This window comes from Pleuronectes platessa, chromosome 1 (genome assembly GCF_947347685.1).
Source record: "Pleuronectes platessa chromosome 1, fPlePla1.1, whole genome shotgun sequence".
Taxonomy (NCBI): domain Eukaryota; kingdom Metazoa; phylum Chordata; class Actinopteri; order Pleuronectiformes; family Pleuronectidae; genus Pleuronectes; species Pleuronectes platessa.
Window position 1 is genome coordinate 32,702,961 of NC_070626.1, and position 15,098 is coordinate 32,718,058.

Below are 15,098 nucleotides of genomic sequence, written 5' to 3' on the forward strand. Positions count from 1 at the left end.
AAGAACAAACAGGAGCTGATGGAAATGTGACGGAGTAATAAAGCAGCAGAAGAGAAGAGGCCGTATCAGTCCGAGCAGCCGCTGCCAGACACCACCCATCTGCTTCTCTACACCTTCACCCTTCATCCCTCCATCCTCTCCTCCTCCTCGCCCACCGCTCGCCAGGCGAGAGGATTATGGTTCAGCAGAGTTCACAGACTGCTCATCCCTTCAGCCTTTATCGCAGACGCAGCGCTGCTATCGCCGGCTGAGCAGCACTTCACGCCGCTAACACTCGCAGACTCTCCCCGAATGCCACGGCACAGCGCCCATAATCCTCTCTGACACACACCAGCCCGGAAATCTTACATTGTTTTTCTGTATTTTCACTGGAACGGGGGGGGGGGCGAGGGGTCGTGTCAAGTACAGCCACAGCGAGGGAAGAAGCCACGTCCAGCATGTCCTGCAACAATAAAACAATGGAGGTCCTGTGGCTCAGTTGTCGGGACCAGGACAGTGTCTGTGTCATTACAGCTCATCACACGGATCTGATTGGACGACCATTGTTCTGTGACTCTAATCCTCTCATCAGTTTTAGGTCCCGACCTCTTTGCATCTGTCAGTCAAAAGTTCCTAAGTGAAATATCCCACAGGACGATCAGATAAAGTTCATGTTGTTGTTATTCCTCTGTGACGGCGCCACCCAGTGGCTGGAGGCTTCATGACTTTCAGTTGTCCGTCCGTCCTGTTGTTGTGAACAACACGACGTCTCAGAAACAACTCGAGGGAATTTACTCTGACTTAGTACAAATGTTCAGTTTGACTCAAGGACGATCTGATTATAATTTAGTGTTTGTTGTGTTTTGGTCTCTCGCTACATCTCAGGAACAAGTTTCAGGGAACTTCTCTGAGAAAAATGTTCAAAGAACTCAAGGATGAACGGATTAGATTCTGGAGTTTAAAGGTCAAGGTCACAGTGACCTCATGTGCTTGTGAAGGTCATATAGACAAAATCTGATCGCTATGACCTCACAAACGCTTTATCTCAACAACGCTGCGAGGGAATCTTTCCTCCATCTCAAGTCTGTCTTTAGGGAAATTCTTTCTTTTCTATTTTGACCAGTTGTCCCCTCGACTCAAAGATGAACTGATCAGATTTCAGTGGTCATACGGTTTTATGTTGACTGAAACCACTGTGGTCGGCGAAGGGATACAACCACAGGGGATACAACCACAGTAATTCTTATCGTCTAATGATCAACCTCATCTTCCTCTAACAGAAATGCATGCGGTTCAACCCCGGACGCGACCGTCTGGGTGCCAAGCAGCGGATCCTGTGCACACTCAACCAGAGTCTGAAGGACGTGCTCAACTACGGACTCTTCCAGCCGGCGAGCAACGGGAGGGACGGCAAGTTCCTGGACGAAGAGCGAATCCTGCGAGAGTATCCTCAGCCAATCAGCAAGGGCGTCCCGGTTTTGGAGGTAAACCGTCGACCAGTTAGATCCTTGGACTTGTTTCTGTAAATAAAGAGTGATGATGCACCTTCCTTCCTCCTGAAGATAAATATATGAACGCCTCCATCTTGTGCATTAGTGTCTGTGCAGTAGTGAAGAAATAAATCCTACACATATAAACTCATATTTTCCATGTTGTCAGAAAATGTAATTCTCCTAACTCATTAGTTTGGCTCCTTTATATTTTTGAGCATGAATTCTAGCAGCATGTGTTAGTTTGTTCTGAGAGTCTATTGAATATTTAAAAAACTGCTGCTGAAGTAATTTCTGACCTAAATGATCAGCCTGGAAATCAAATAATTCTATAGAGAAAGATTTGATCCCTTCTTCTTGAAAACAAAGAGACAGAGACATGATGTAATTTCATTCGTCTCAGTTCAGATCCAATGAAAATAATGAGATGCTGTTAATAAAGAGGAAGCGTCTCTGGCTTGATCCTCCGCTGATCTCATCTCCACAGGAACCATTTTCTCTCCTTGGTGTAAAGTAAACAGCTGGTGACTCAGAGTTCTGAGCTCAAGGTCACCAGGTCTCTAATCCTGAAGGTTATTGGAACTGAGACTTAACGGAAGCTTTGCAGAACGAGTTGTTTTGTTATTTCTTATTATCTTTGATAATTTGTCTTGTCTCAACAGTTCCGCTACAAGAGTCGAGTTTACCGGCAGCCGAACGTGGACGAGAAACAAATCGCCAAACTTCACACCAAGGTAGGAATGTAACACGAGCTTCTCTCAGCTGGAGGTTCTGAGACTCAGAGGATCCCGACTGAGACAGTAAATGATTAATCACAGTCACACGAGTCAGCCACTGTACACAAAGAGATATTATGCAAATGTGTTAATCAGCTGATTTCAGCAGACGGCTCAATGATCAGTGGCCTGCATATTAACACAGTGAATGGATGTTGAAGTGACACAGAGCAGGCTCCCCCTACAGGGTGGATGTGGATTCGCTGCACAGCTGTACACATGTGCATTTGTTGACAAGCTGACACAGAATCCGAAAACCTCAGAGGCCAAAGAACCAGGTCGACTATCGAGGTTCTGGGTTCGAGCAGAAAACGTTTGCATCCACTGCACGCAACTCCGATTTATTAGCATACAAGCTAACAGCTAGCACAGCAAGCATATAGCCAACAGAGTTATCGATGTCTGAGCCTGATGTGCATCAACTCTCATGGAATCGTTTGAAGTTGCTAAAACTCTATTGATTGTGTTAACCTGCTTCTCATGACAAATGAGTCGACAACTTTCAACAACACAACGTCAAACAGGACAAGACAAAGAAGACGAGCCAGAGTTCAGAATTTCTGTCCAATAACAACAATTCCCGTCTCGCCACATTAGCCCAGACTGGACCAACTAAACCTTTGAGTTTCTTCACCACTAGATGTCACTACACTCTACACACTGAACCTTTAAGGTGTGAAAACTACCCGGTGCTGCTTTAGAGAAATAAGCACATCTAGAAAAGAATCAGCAGAACTTAGAGGAGGAAGCACTTGTTAGATTTCCATCGTGGAGACAACGAGTCCAGTCAGAGCTGAATCACTCTTTTGTTATCGTCCCTCTGCTCACACGTCTCCTCCACTCGTTGTTGAAATGGTGGGAATCGTTGTCGGTGTGAGACAAACGAGCAGCTGAGCCAACAAAGAGATTCACGAGATGTCACAGCACGACGCCCACTTCCGTCTGATGGTCGCCGGCCTCTGGGAGGAGCGGCCTGCAAACACCGCAGCCACGACGGCTTCATACCAAAGGTGTCGCCAACATGAAATATTCAAAAAGAAACAAGAAAAGACTTTGCATCAACTATTTAGCAGCTTTTCTCCTCTTTGTGGACGAGTTCGTTTTTAATTCTTGGGACTTGAAACTTGTGACGAGGGAAAAGGCCACAGCGTCACTTTCCCGTTTCTCGTTTGTTTCTCTTAAGTTTGACTTCTTGGTCCCGCCCTCATGCCACTCACCTCTGCTCCTCCCACATTAACCACCAAGAGCCAACAGGACTGGTGACGCCATTTGGAATCAGAGTCTGTGCCGTGGTGATCTGGAACACATATTCAAACGTTCTACTCTTCAACTCAACCTCTACATTTGGCAGAAAGTGAGGTGGGGCCTCGTGGAGTTGTTTCCAGGAGGTAACATCACAGAATTGTTGTTTCTGTGGATGAAGACAGTCGTCCGCTCTACACTGGCCTGCTCTACCCAGTCTGCTCTACCCAGCCTGCTCTACCCAGTCTGCTCTACCCAGCCTGTTCTACCCAGCCTGCTCTACCCAGCCTGCTCTACCCAGTCTGCTCTACCCAGTCTGCTCTACCCAGTCTGCTCTACCCAGCCTGCTCTACCCAGTCTGCTCTACCCAGCCTGCTCTACCCCGCCTGCTCTACCCCGCCTGCTCTACCCAGCCTGCTCTACCCAGTCTGCTCTACCCAGCCTGTTCTACCCAGCCTGCTCTACCCAGCCTGCTCTACCCAGTCTGCTCTACCCAGCCTGTTCTACCCAGTCTGCTCTACCCAGCCGGCTCTACCCAGCCTGCTCTACCCAGCCTGCTCTACACTGGCCGGCTCTATCCAGCCTGCTCTACCCAGCCTGTTCTACCCAGCCTGCTCTCCCCAGCCTGCTCTACCCAGCCTGCTATACCAAGCCGGCTTTACCCAGCCTATTCTAGCCCGCCTGCTCTACCCCACCTGCTCTACCACGCCTGCTCTACCCAGCCTGCTCTACCCAGCCTGCTCTACCCAGCCACTGACAGTAAATCACAGACTCTCATCCTCTCCCCGTCGCAGTGGAAGGTTTGTGCCGAGCTGCCGGCCCATCGCTACTGGAATCCTGACGTGCAGCCAAAGCATAAGTGTCTCTGGCAGCTCTCTGTTACTGGCACACCAGGACACTGTCTGACGGCTGCTCCTGATTCCTTTCTACAGGAAAGAGGGGGGGGGGGGGGGGGGACCAGAGAGGAAGGAGAAATAAAAACAAGTTTTATAAATGTAGAGCAGGGAGATAAACATGGAGACGATATGTCTCTTCAACAGCTGAGATTTATTTCCGGTGTTGAGTCGTTTCTTCTCCAAACTATTTTGGGTCTGAAATCCAGTTTTTGCCACACAATGGTCCTCTGTGATTGGCTGAAGCTCAGACTGATGCAGCCAATCCCAGAGCAGCCTGATGAGCTGTTTCACCATCCTCCAGACTCTGATTCATCAGGCCTGCAGACACACACACCTACACACACACCTACACACACACACACACACACACACACACACACACACACACACACACACACACACACACACACACACACACACGTCGTGGTCTGACCCTGGACATTTTGTAGATATTGAGGCGACAGTGACTCATCGTGGTCAATGTGTAAACAGCAGCTTCTGGATCTGTGGTCAAACCTGCTGATGTCACTTTAGTGTTGGGATGTTTGAAAAAGTCTTTTAACAACGTTGCTCCAACATTTTCTCAACGATTCTGGGACAGGAAGTTTCAAAGTGACCAATCAAAGGAGCATCAGTCACTGTCCCCGCCTCCAAGGTCTCGAAAGTCCACTCGATGATGACACTGTCTTTCCTCTCTCAGATGTTCTGTGCTCTATAAAGCCTGGTTTGCTGTGATTGGTCAGCTGTCCCACTCTCACCGCCACTGAACCTCTAGTGTAGTTGTTCTTATTTTACTTCACCTCACATAATTCACACACCGACATGTAGTGATTCCACTAACACACGTCCCGTTGCTATTGTCATGTTTAATTCATATTTTGTTGTAAGTAAATGTTGTGTTACTTTGGAATCCTGCGGCATCAAGTTGTTGTCCTGATCCCTGAAGCGTGATGACGTGTGACATCACAATGTATCTGTTGGGGGGAGGAGCTTCCTTTACCACAGACTGTTTAGCTTTTTAACTTTGAAGAAACTTTACATTCAACAAAAAAAATTAATAACCTGGATTCAGATCAGGATCAGGACTTCCCCTATCTCTCTCTCTCTCTCTCTCTCTCTCTCTCTCTCTCTCTCTCTCTCTCTCTCTCTCTATCTGCCTTTCTCACTCTCTCTCTCTCTCTCTCTCTCTCTCTCTCTCTCTCTCTCTCTCTCTCTCTCTTCTCTTTCATTGCCCCTCATTGTCTTTCTCCTCGTCTGCTTCCTCATCCTTCTCTCCTCATTTTCTCCTCTCTCCTTCAGGGAGCTGCTCTCTTATCTATTTTTATCATGCGGCCTGGAAAGTAGGCAGACAGGAAGAGGAGAGAAGAGAGCAGCCATTCCACTCAGCACGATACCCCCCCCCCCCCCTCTCTCTCTGAAGCCTGTCACCCCCTCTGCTTCCTTTTATTCTACCTTTATATTCCTCCATCTTTAATAGATTCACTGTTTCCACTTCTCACCCTCACTCATGTTTGACCCTCTGCACCTTTTCTCTTTCTCACCGTCTATTTCCGTCTCTCGCTGCAGCTCTGAACGTCCGCTCTGTCTCTTTCTCTCACAAACCGACTCGTTTATCCTCTCTTCTCACTGTAATGACTCTCGCTCTCTCCTGTGGTCCCCCAGGCCAATCTGAGGAAGTTCATGGACCTCATCCAACACAACCAGGAGGACAAAGTGTCGAAGATGTTGGAGCGAGGCTTCGATCCCAACTACCACGACGGTGACACTGGTGGTGAGGCACCAAACATCCCACACAGAATAACCACAGATACACAAAATGAGGAGTTTCTGTGTAGACCTGCATTTATGTTCTTTCTCTTAACTCAAAATGTGTTTCTGTATCAGTAGCAGAGGCTCGTTAGAACCGCAAAATACAGAATCAGTGATGACAGAGACAGATGGAACCATTTTCTGATGGTGGAATATGATGAGGTCAGGGTTGATAATCCTGATTAATGACAAGTGGTCGGTTCCAGCTCCAGCAAACTCAATTCAATTTGATTTGTATAGCGCCCAATCACAACTTACACATTCTGTTCATTATCATCTCAGAGGACGTAATCATTTCAAACCAATTAACCAATTATCTCACACATGCTGAGAATCTACAGAAACTCAATGTACTTTCTTCGAATTTGAATTTTCTTTGAATTTCTAAATATACCAGAGGAGAATTAGAGCAAACAACAATTGTAACAGCCATATAAATGTATTAATATAGACATAAATTCAAACCGTTTAACATTTACTCCATATATTGTAATAGTTGACAAGCATTTAAAGAACTGACACTCAGAACTAATGCAACACGACCTCGATGTGATGATCAGACACAGAGACTCCTCCGCAGATTTAAAAGCTATAGAGAAGCTGCTTGTGAAACAGCTCCACCCCCCCCTGCAGGACATGAATAATACATTCTCACACTTTTAATCCGTGTCCCTGTGTTAATTGTTCATTTGTCTTTGGTGTTTACAAAAGTTCATCCAGTAAAATGTGACTCTGAGCGACCAGCTCACCACACACAGCAAAGACAGCACGTTAATGATGTGGGTCAGAGAATCTAACACAATCTACCAGAATCTAAAACAATCTAAGACAATCTAACACAATCTTACACAATCTTACACAATCTAACACAATCTACTACGATCCTACACAATCTAACACAATCTAACACAATCTAACACAATCTTACACAATCGTACACAATCTAACACAATCTAACACAATCTACTACGATCCTACACAATCTAACACAATCTAACACAATCTTCCAGAGCAACATGGAGAGATTTTTCATTTCCTAAACAACAGCTGAGATTTCAATCTATGGAAGGAACATAGCGAGGCCCAACACTCTGTTGAGCCTCGTAGTGAACGAAGAGTCTGTTGTGTGTGCATTGTGTGTATAGAGTGTGTTGCCCTCTGGCAGCACTGCATGATTGTGTTGTGTGTCTTCCAGGTGTAAACAGTTGTTGTAGCTAAAGACTCGACTCTGTGTTTACACACAAACCCACGGGGACGGTGTTTGGAAGGACAGTCATATATGTCTCTATAACACAGAATGAAGAGTGTTTGTATCGTGTGTGTGTGGGGGGGGGGGGGGGAGGGGGGTTGTTGGATGGACAGAGTAATGTCTTTATAACACGACTCACTCAGGTTCCAATTTACAGAAGAATCCCAGAATGGATCCTCAGAGTTCAGCGTCTGGGGAGAATGAAGATAATAAAAACACATCATCTCACAACGTGCACACACTCCACCATGAACACAATAAAGTGTTGCTCTCTGCGGGAGCCTCAACAAACACAATCATGAATCTCTGAGTCCAGAGGGAGCGATGCTACATGTTGAGTAGAACCATGTTCAGGAGGAAGATGGAGCAACAAAGTGGCTCCGGTGGATTTTCACCTGTAATAAGAGTCAATGAAGGGAAATGTGGAATCAAAGTGTTTCAGAACACGTTGAATGTAAGTTCTCAGTGAGATGCAGCTGTTTACAGAAATGAGCTCTGGAGCGTTCAGCTGGGGCTGCAGGACGGAACCTGTGAAATCAGCTGTGGAGATCACATGATGTAATGTGCAGCACAATGACCTCTCCACAAAAACTCTGTCCACATCTTCACGTGTCACTTTCCAGAGATATTTGTCTTTTCTTTCTTTTGTCTCGCGTTAGAATTCTCCCTCACAGTGAATCCTGAGGAGAATCTCCTGCTGTGTTCACATCGGCTCGTTCGGAGGTTCTCCAGAGATTTCACAAGGAAATCCTGGAGAATCTCACTCGGACAGTTCTGTTCTCACATAGAGAGAATGTCCAGAGATTCTCCAGAGTCCAGTGCAGGTCTGTGAGCAGCTTGAGAGGCTGAGATCTGTAGAGCCGACGTGTTTGAGGCTTTCAGTTCAAACGAGCAGGAAGTGGGGTTAAGAGCTGTGTTTCCTGAGTGCATGTGTGTCACGGTTCAGCTGCACTGACCTGGGAACAGAAAAACCTCTTTTAAAAAGCAGAAGGATTCCTCCTCTCTGAAGAGGATCAGATCTCTGGACTCTCCCCTGTCGTCTGAAACAGCCTGAATTTTAAATCTCATCACAATCATTTAATAACCGGAGCTGGTTTAAGTGCTGTTGACCTCACCTGAGTATTAACACGATAATTATGTTTATTTATGAGCGTTTAATGAAGAGTGTCTCCGCGGTGCAGTCGCTCTTAACAGCGGCCGGTATCGAGTGGATGGAGATTAACCAGAATAAACAGAATGAGAGTAGAAAGGTGGAGAGAGAGTGGAGGTGGAGTGGAGAGAGGATTATTGAGCAGAGAGGTGAGGTCGTCTTAATGAGCTCTGAGAGCTGGCGTTGAATGGACTCCTTATTGCTGAGGCGGGGGGGCTCTTGCCTCTGATTGATTTGTGCTGTTGAGGCAGAGCTCATCTTTTCTTCCTGCTGCTCATTTGGATCCGTTTGAGAGGAGCTGAGGCGGCTTGTAGAAGAACAGTGGGACCATCGGTGTGGTTCTGTTCATCCTGTCGGGTCACGGACGGGTTGGACTACTTCCTGTTTCATGGTGGTCCAGCCCGTCGCTGCAGAAACAGATATTAGACCGACCCACCAACACCTCATCATCATTTTAACTTAAAATACTGAAGGAATGGAAGAGCTTCTCCCAACCGGGGAAACAAATAGTTTAAATTGGGAATAGTGAAGAGGAAAATAGAGACAGAGTTGAATTTAAATTTGCATTTATTAATTTATAGAGTTGAATAAAAGAGTTTATAGTTCATGACTGAGATTCTACGGAATCTTTCTTTAAATCGTTTTGTGATTTAAAAATTGTGCAACAGACGAACATCATAGGGACTGTACACAAATGATTTGTTTTGATCGACTTGATTTATTCATCAAATGAAGATTGTTGAATATGTTTGGAACCCAATCTCTTTATAAATTGATGACAGATCAACTGGAAAACTTCCACTTGCTGTGAAGGTTCAGCCACATACAGAGGAAACACATTCATAAACTTAGGGCAGGACTGAAAACATAAATAATAATAATAATCTCAGAAAAGGAGCTTCCCCCCCCCCCCCCAAGTGAATGCAATATGCTTCCGTAAGATTTGACACGTCTGACTGTTTCGATTAATATTATTATGTTTTGACTGATCAAACAAATTTACCTATTTTTATACTCCTGCTGAACATCATAGCAAAATAAAAGCTGTGGAATCTGAGATGAAACAGATCAAAGGCAGTTTATCACTTTTCCTTTCCTCTGTGCCGTCATTCACACGCTGCAGCTTCCTCGTCTCACCTCTTCCTCAGCCTCTTCCTCAGCCTCTTCCTCAGCCTCTTCCTCAGCCTCTTCCTCAGCCTCCTCCGGCAGGTGAGCACGGTGTCACTCAAACGTAAACACATCCACCAGCGAGCTGCGTGAAGAGACTGATAAAGATTCTGTGGCCTGGAGTCAGCCGAGCTGCAGCTTGTGAGCAGAGACAGTGAAATGTGAGCCAACTGTAGGAAACAAGCCCAAAATAGACTTTATGATATTTTTAAGTGAAACACAGGAGGCAGCGTGGAGCCTCGTCTGAGACTCACAATACGACACAATGAGCCAAGTCACTTAAAATGATTCTCATACATTATGTAGCTTAAGAAGGAAAGTGGAAACCAGTCGGTCGTGATGAGCTGCAGTTCTCTCTTGAGACTGGAACCCTCTGATCAGTGGTGTGTCGACAGAACAACAACGTATAACCAGAGTTTCAGATTCTACATCATCACATCTCAGATTGTTACAGCTCCAGATGAAGGACTCGTCTCTGTCCTCGTCTTCTGTCCTCGTCTTCTGTCCACGTCACATCCTGAACCGTCCTACAGTGGATGAAATCGTATTCATCAAATCAATTCCAATTTGTACAAATCAACTTAGAATCATCTGTGAGCAACAATGTTAATCGTGGGGTTCCCCAGGGTTCTGTGCTCGGACACATTTCATTTACCTTAGCATCAGGGAACATTATCAGGATCACTGTAGATTGTCATTGTTATTAAGATGATACTTATCTATAGAAATCAGTTAACTAAACTCTGTTTTAAGGAAGTAAAAACTTGAATGACGGATTTTTCATTGTGATACTTTCTCAAATGAGTTTCCAGAAGAGAAATCATGCTTCATGAAATCCTCGACAGGTCGGAGCTGCGGTTATTAACAAGATAACATTTACCTGTAATCAGAAACAAAACAAGACTGAAGAATGAAAGCAGACTTTCCTTCAACCCACTGCTTTAATCACATTGTGTTTATGAGTTTATTAAATGACCAGAAGAATAAACCTGCTGCTCTGGGTTCAAACTCGTGTGGTCACTTCTCTTTGTAGAGAGTCCGCTGACCTTCGCCGCTCACCTGGACGGAGTCGTGGAGCTGATCAAGGTTCTGAAGAACGGAGGAGCTCACCTGGACTTCAGGGCCAAGGACGGGATGACCTCCCTCCACAAAGCTGCTCGCTCCAAGAACCAGGTCACGCTCATGGTAACACAACCTCATGGTCCTGTGTGACATTTACCAGTGAAATGATAAATAGACGCTCTCACTGTTGATGTGAACACGAAGCTGATCACTGAACAGCTGAGACCAGCAAAATCAGTTTCATCTATTCAATCGATCAAATCAATTTTAATAATACAAATGTTAAACTCCGGTTTTTACCCTGTTTGTGTTTTGAACTTGTGAAATTTTAATCGCTAGACTATTGTGTTTGGTGACAGAATAAAGCTTTTTTATTATTTCTGTAAAATGATGATAATTCACATTATTCCCCCCCCCCCCCTCACACACACCTCCTCCTCAGACGCTGCTGGAGCTCGGAGCGTCTCCGGACTACAAGGACAGCCGTGGTCTGACTCCTCTGTACCACAGCGTGGTGGTGGGGGGGGACCCGGGCTGCTGCGAGCTCCTGCTGAGCCACCAGGCGGCCGTCTGCTGCCAGGACGAGAACGGCTGGCACGAGGTTCACCAGGTAGGGGGGGGAGGTGGAACGGGGGGAGGGGGGGGAGTCTGTCTCTGCAGCTGTTACCTGCTGAGGAAGATGAAGTCGTTTAAAGAGAGTCACCCTGTTCGTGTGTGTGTGTGTGTGTGTGTGTGTGTGTGTGTGTGTGTGTGTGTGTGTGTGTGTGTGTGTGTGTGTGTGTGTGTTTGTGTGTGTGTGTGTGTGTGTGTGTGTGTGTGTGTGTGTGTGTATGTGTGTGTGTGTGTGTGTATCTCCTCCTGTCGAGTGGCAGAGTCTCTTCCTCTCACGTCTTGTTTCTGACGTGATAACATGTAATTAACATCCTCAGCTGTTAATTACCTATAGAAATATTAAATCCATGTCTAGGATCATATTTATCTATTTATCTATTTATATATTGTTATATTCGACTTCTGGATAAAAACGTACGTGTTCAGATCATTTAAGTCATCTTTACAATATTTGCATCATAAGAAAGATCAGGTTTGAAATAAGTATTTAAAACATTAACTATAAAAACGTGATTAAAGAATTAACAAGTTCACATTAAAACCTTCTACGTTGTGTTGATGGTAGAATTGGTCGATTGGTTCAGAAGTGATGACGTCAGCATCTCAAATCGTGTTTATTTTCACAGACTTTCCGAGTTGTTGTTCACGTGAATTTGACCAATGGAGAAGTCATGTTCCAGATTGTCTGGACACCACGAGAGTTCCCTGTTAGAAGCTCTTCACAGACTCTGGATCCAGATGACGTCAGCAAATTAAAATGTCGCTGCTGGTATCTGAGATATTTCGGCTTCGTTAGCTTTACGGTAATTTGCAGTTTCTTCTAATTTCCTCCAGGAGATGAGTAGAGCACAGGATTCCTCCGACAGGCTCTGGGAGACGCTCTGAGTTCTCAGCAGTGAAATGTGAAAACAGACGTTAAAACACATGGAGCCTGACGTCTTCTTCTCTGACTGCTTCACTGCTTAATGTGAAACACTTTGCTCCACAAGGAGTCCCTTCGGATTCTGCCCTTCCTCCATAAACGTCTCAGACTCTGAGAGGAGCTGTAATTAGGCCCCCCCCCCCCCCCCCCCCCCCCCCCCCCCCCCCCCCCCGATCATTAATAGGATTTACAGAGAGAATTGGCTCATCACAGCAGGAACTCGGAGGCCGGACTCTGTCTCTAATTGTCTGTTCCTCTCCGACAGACTTACTTTACATTTGTTTTTCTTGAAGTTGTATTTAAACTCTCCGGCGTGTGATTGGATTATTTCTGAGTTTCCCCCGGCGCCGGCTCGGCTCCGTCTCTGGATGACCGGGTTCAACCGGAGGCTGCGGCTGCTTCTCCACCTAATGTTATCTCCTCTGCTCTGCAGCACACTGACATCTAGTGATAGAGGGCTGCAACTGCGACTGCTGGCTATCAAAGCCTTGTACTTTACAGTGAATTGATTTCTGTGTGTGTGTTTGTGTGTGTGTGTGCGCAGGCTTGTCGTCATGGCCACGTGCAGCATCTGGAGCATCTGTTGTTTTATGGAGCCGACATGAGCGCCCAGAACGCCTCTGGAAACACAGCTCTACACGTCTGTGCCCTGTACAACCAGGTGAGTGACATGTGTGTGTGTGTGTGTGTGTGTATGTGTGTGTGTGTGTGTGTGTGTGTGTGTGTGTGTGTGTGTGTGTGTGTGTGTGTGTGTGTGTGTGTGTGTGTGTGTGTGTGTGTGTGTGAGAGAGAGAGAGATGACAGCACACAGCAGTATTGGATTGGCCTGGTACTATTTCCAGATGCTTGCAGCAGTGATACTGTGATAAATGTGGAGCATCGTCCTGTCGCATGATGAGAAACTAAATATTATGAAAGTTAAAATGATGATGGAGCAGCTGAGTCAGAAATCTGAACAAAGATATAGAGAATAAATCCTTCACACCATTTTATTCTCTATGTTTAAAAGCTGGAAGAGCTTTGTTTTTTAACAGTTTTCTATTATATTCAATAATTAATGATGATAACAATAATTACCTCAGTATCAGGATCAGTTTGAACCTGAGGCTGCGTCGCCTGCTACTTTAACCGTTTATGGTGATTAGCATTCAGACGGGGACTCGCTGGCTTCTCTCCGGGGGAAACTTCCAGCTGCAAATAGAGGAGCCGGATAAATAAGATGCAAACAGTTCTGTCTCCTGGGAGTCGGGACAAAGATCCTGCAGCTTGTTCCAACAGGAAGTGAACGAGCAGCGTGAGGACGGAGCGTCTCACTCTGCTGAGTCAGCGCAGAGACAAGAGACAACGTCGGCTCTTCTCAAATATAATGAATAATAAGAAGAGTTAACGCTGTTTGATCTGAAGACACAACGACATCATCTGCTTCCTTTAAATCATCATACTATCTATGATCAGGCTCCTGAGACCAGCTGGTACTGGTTGAGTTACTGGTTCCTGTTCCCTGAGGCAGTGGTGATGATAAGATGGCTGCTGCCTCTGAGCAGGTGGATGGAGCCTGGTTTCATTCCACTGGTCCACTGTGCGTCAGGAATATGAATCTCACTGACTCCGGTGCAGATTGTTACACAAACACTCGATATTAACGTTTGTTGAAGTCACATCATTTTCTTTCTGTTCATTTATAGAGAATAAATCTGAGGTGTGGTGAGTTTGTATCAAATTAAAAAATGTAACTAAAAACTCACTTCTTTCAGGGGATTTATTGATCATGTGAAAATAAAGAACTTGAATACCTCGAGGGACCATATCTCAATAAAACCTTCAGGGAATTTCTTCACATTTCTTTCACTGAGTCTTAGAATTACTGATTAGATTTAGGCAGTTGAAGGTCAAAGGTCAAGGTCACAGATACAGTTTTTGGAATGACTTGGCTCATCAAACCCAAACGCAGGCGTTGAAATGTTCTTCTCTGAGGAGGTGATGAAGTGAAGGAGAATCAAACCATCTCAAAAACCTCTGATTCAACCCGTCGGTAAACTCTGCAGCCACAGGGCGGCGGTGACCTCTGACCCTTGTTTGTTCAGCCGGTCATCTGAGACCATTAACTCATTATAACTGGAGCGAAGCCAGTTCCACACAGATCTGCAGCTTTGAGCCCGAAGCATCATCTAACGATCATAATTCTGCTTATGAAGCAGATGAACCGTGTGTTTATATACATCCTCCGGTCACTGGTCACAGAGATGATTATGGAATATGATGGAGGAGGAGGAGAGAGGGAGGAGCTTCAAACACCCTCTGTATCAGGAGACAATTCATCAAATGACTTATTGTACGATTCTCATGTTGTTAATAAGCAGTGAGCTCACCGTCGCCCCCTGGAGGTGTAAGTTAAGCTTAGAATCAGTCACAGAATTACAATCGGACCAATTTTATGTCCAACATCCGTGCACAGTTCCTGATTGAGTAAAGTGCACGTTCCAGTCAGAGCATGTTTAATGTTCTATAGCTGGAAAACAAACTAACTCATCATTGGATATACTTTGTGTTCTTTAAAAGACAAATTGTCAAATTCATTGTTTGAAAGTAATTGTTGTTTATTGAATAAAAAAATGGCCACTGACGGTTCAGGGCACTGCTGCGGCCAATCAGATTCCAGCTGGGTCCGTCCCTGGATCCGCCCCCAAAACATGAGAATAAATTAATAAAGACAACATGAAAAACAAACAACAACTTTTGAAACC

General features: G+C 45.4%; 1 protein-coding gene across 1 annotated transcript in view; it reads left to right on the forward strand.

Moving 5' to 3' along the window:
• LOC128436485 (SH3 and multiple ankyrin repeat domains protein 2) overlaps nucleotides 1-15,098 on the forward strand; it is a 66,109-nt gene that overhangs the window by 4,348 nt on the left and 46,663 nt on the right. Inside the window, exons 2-7 of the mRNA XM_053418238.1 lie at nucleotides 1,260-1,463; nucleotides 2,132-2,203; nucleotides 6,046-6,154; nucleotides 10,792-10,943; nucleotides 11,263-11,430; nucleotides 12,899-13,015. Coding sequence (XP_053274213.1) covers nucleotides 1,260-1,463; nucleotides 2,132-2,203; nucleotides 6,046-6,154; nucleotides 10,792-10,943; nucleotides 11,263-11,430; nucleotides 12,899-13,015 — 822 coding nt within the window. The remainder of the gene's footprint in view (nucleotides 1-1,259; nucleotides 1,464-2,131; nucleotides 2,204-6,045; nucleotides 6,155-10,791; nucleotides 10,944-11,262; nucleotides 11,431-12,898; nucleotides 13,016-15,098) is intronic.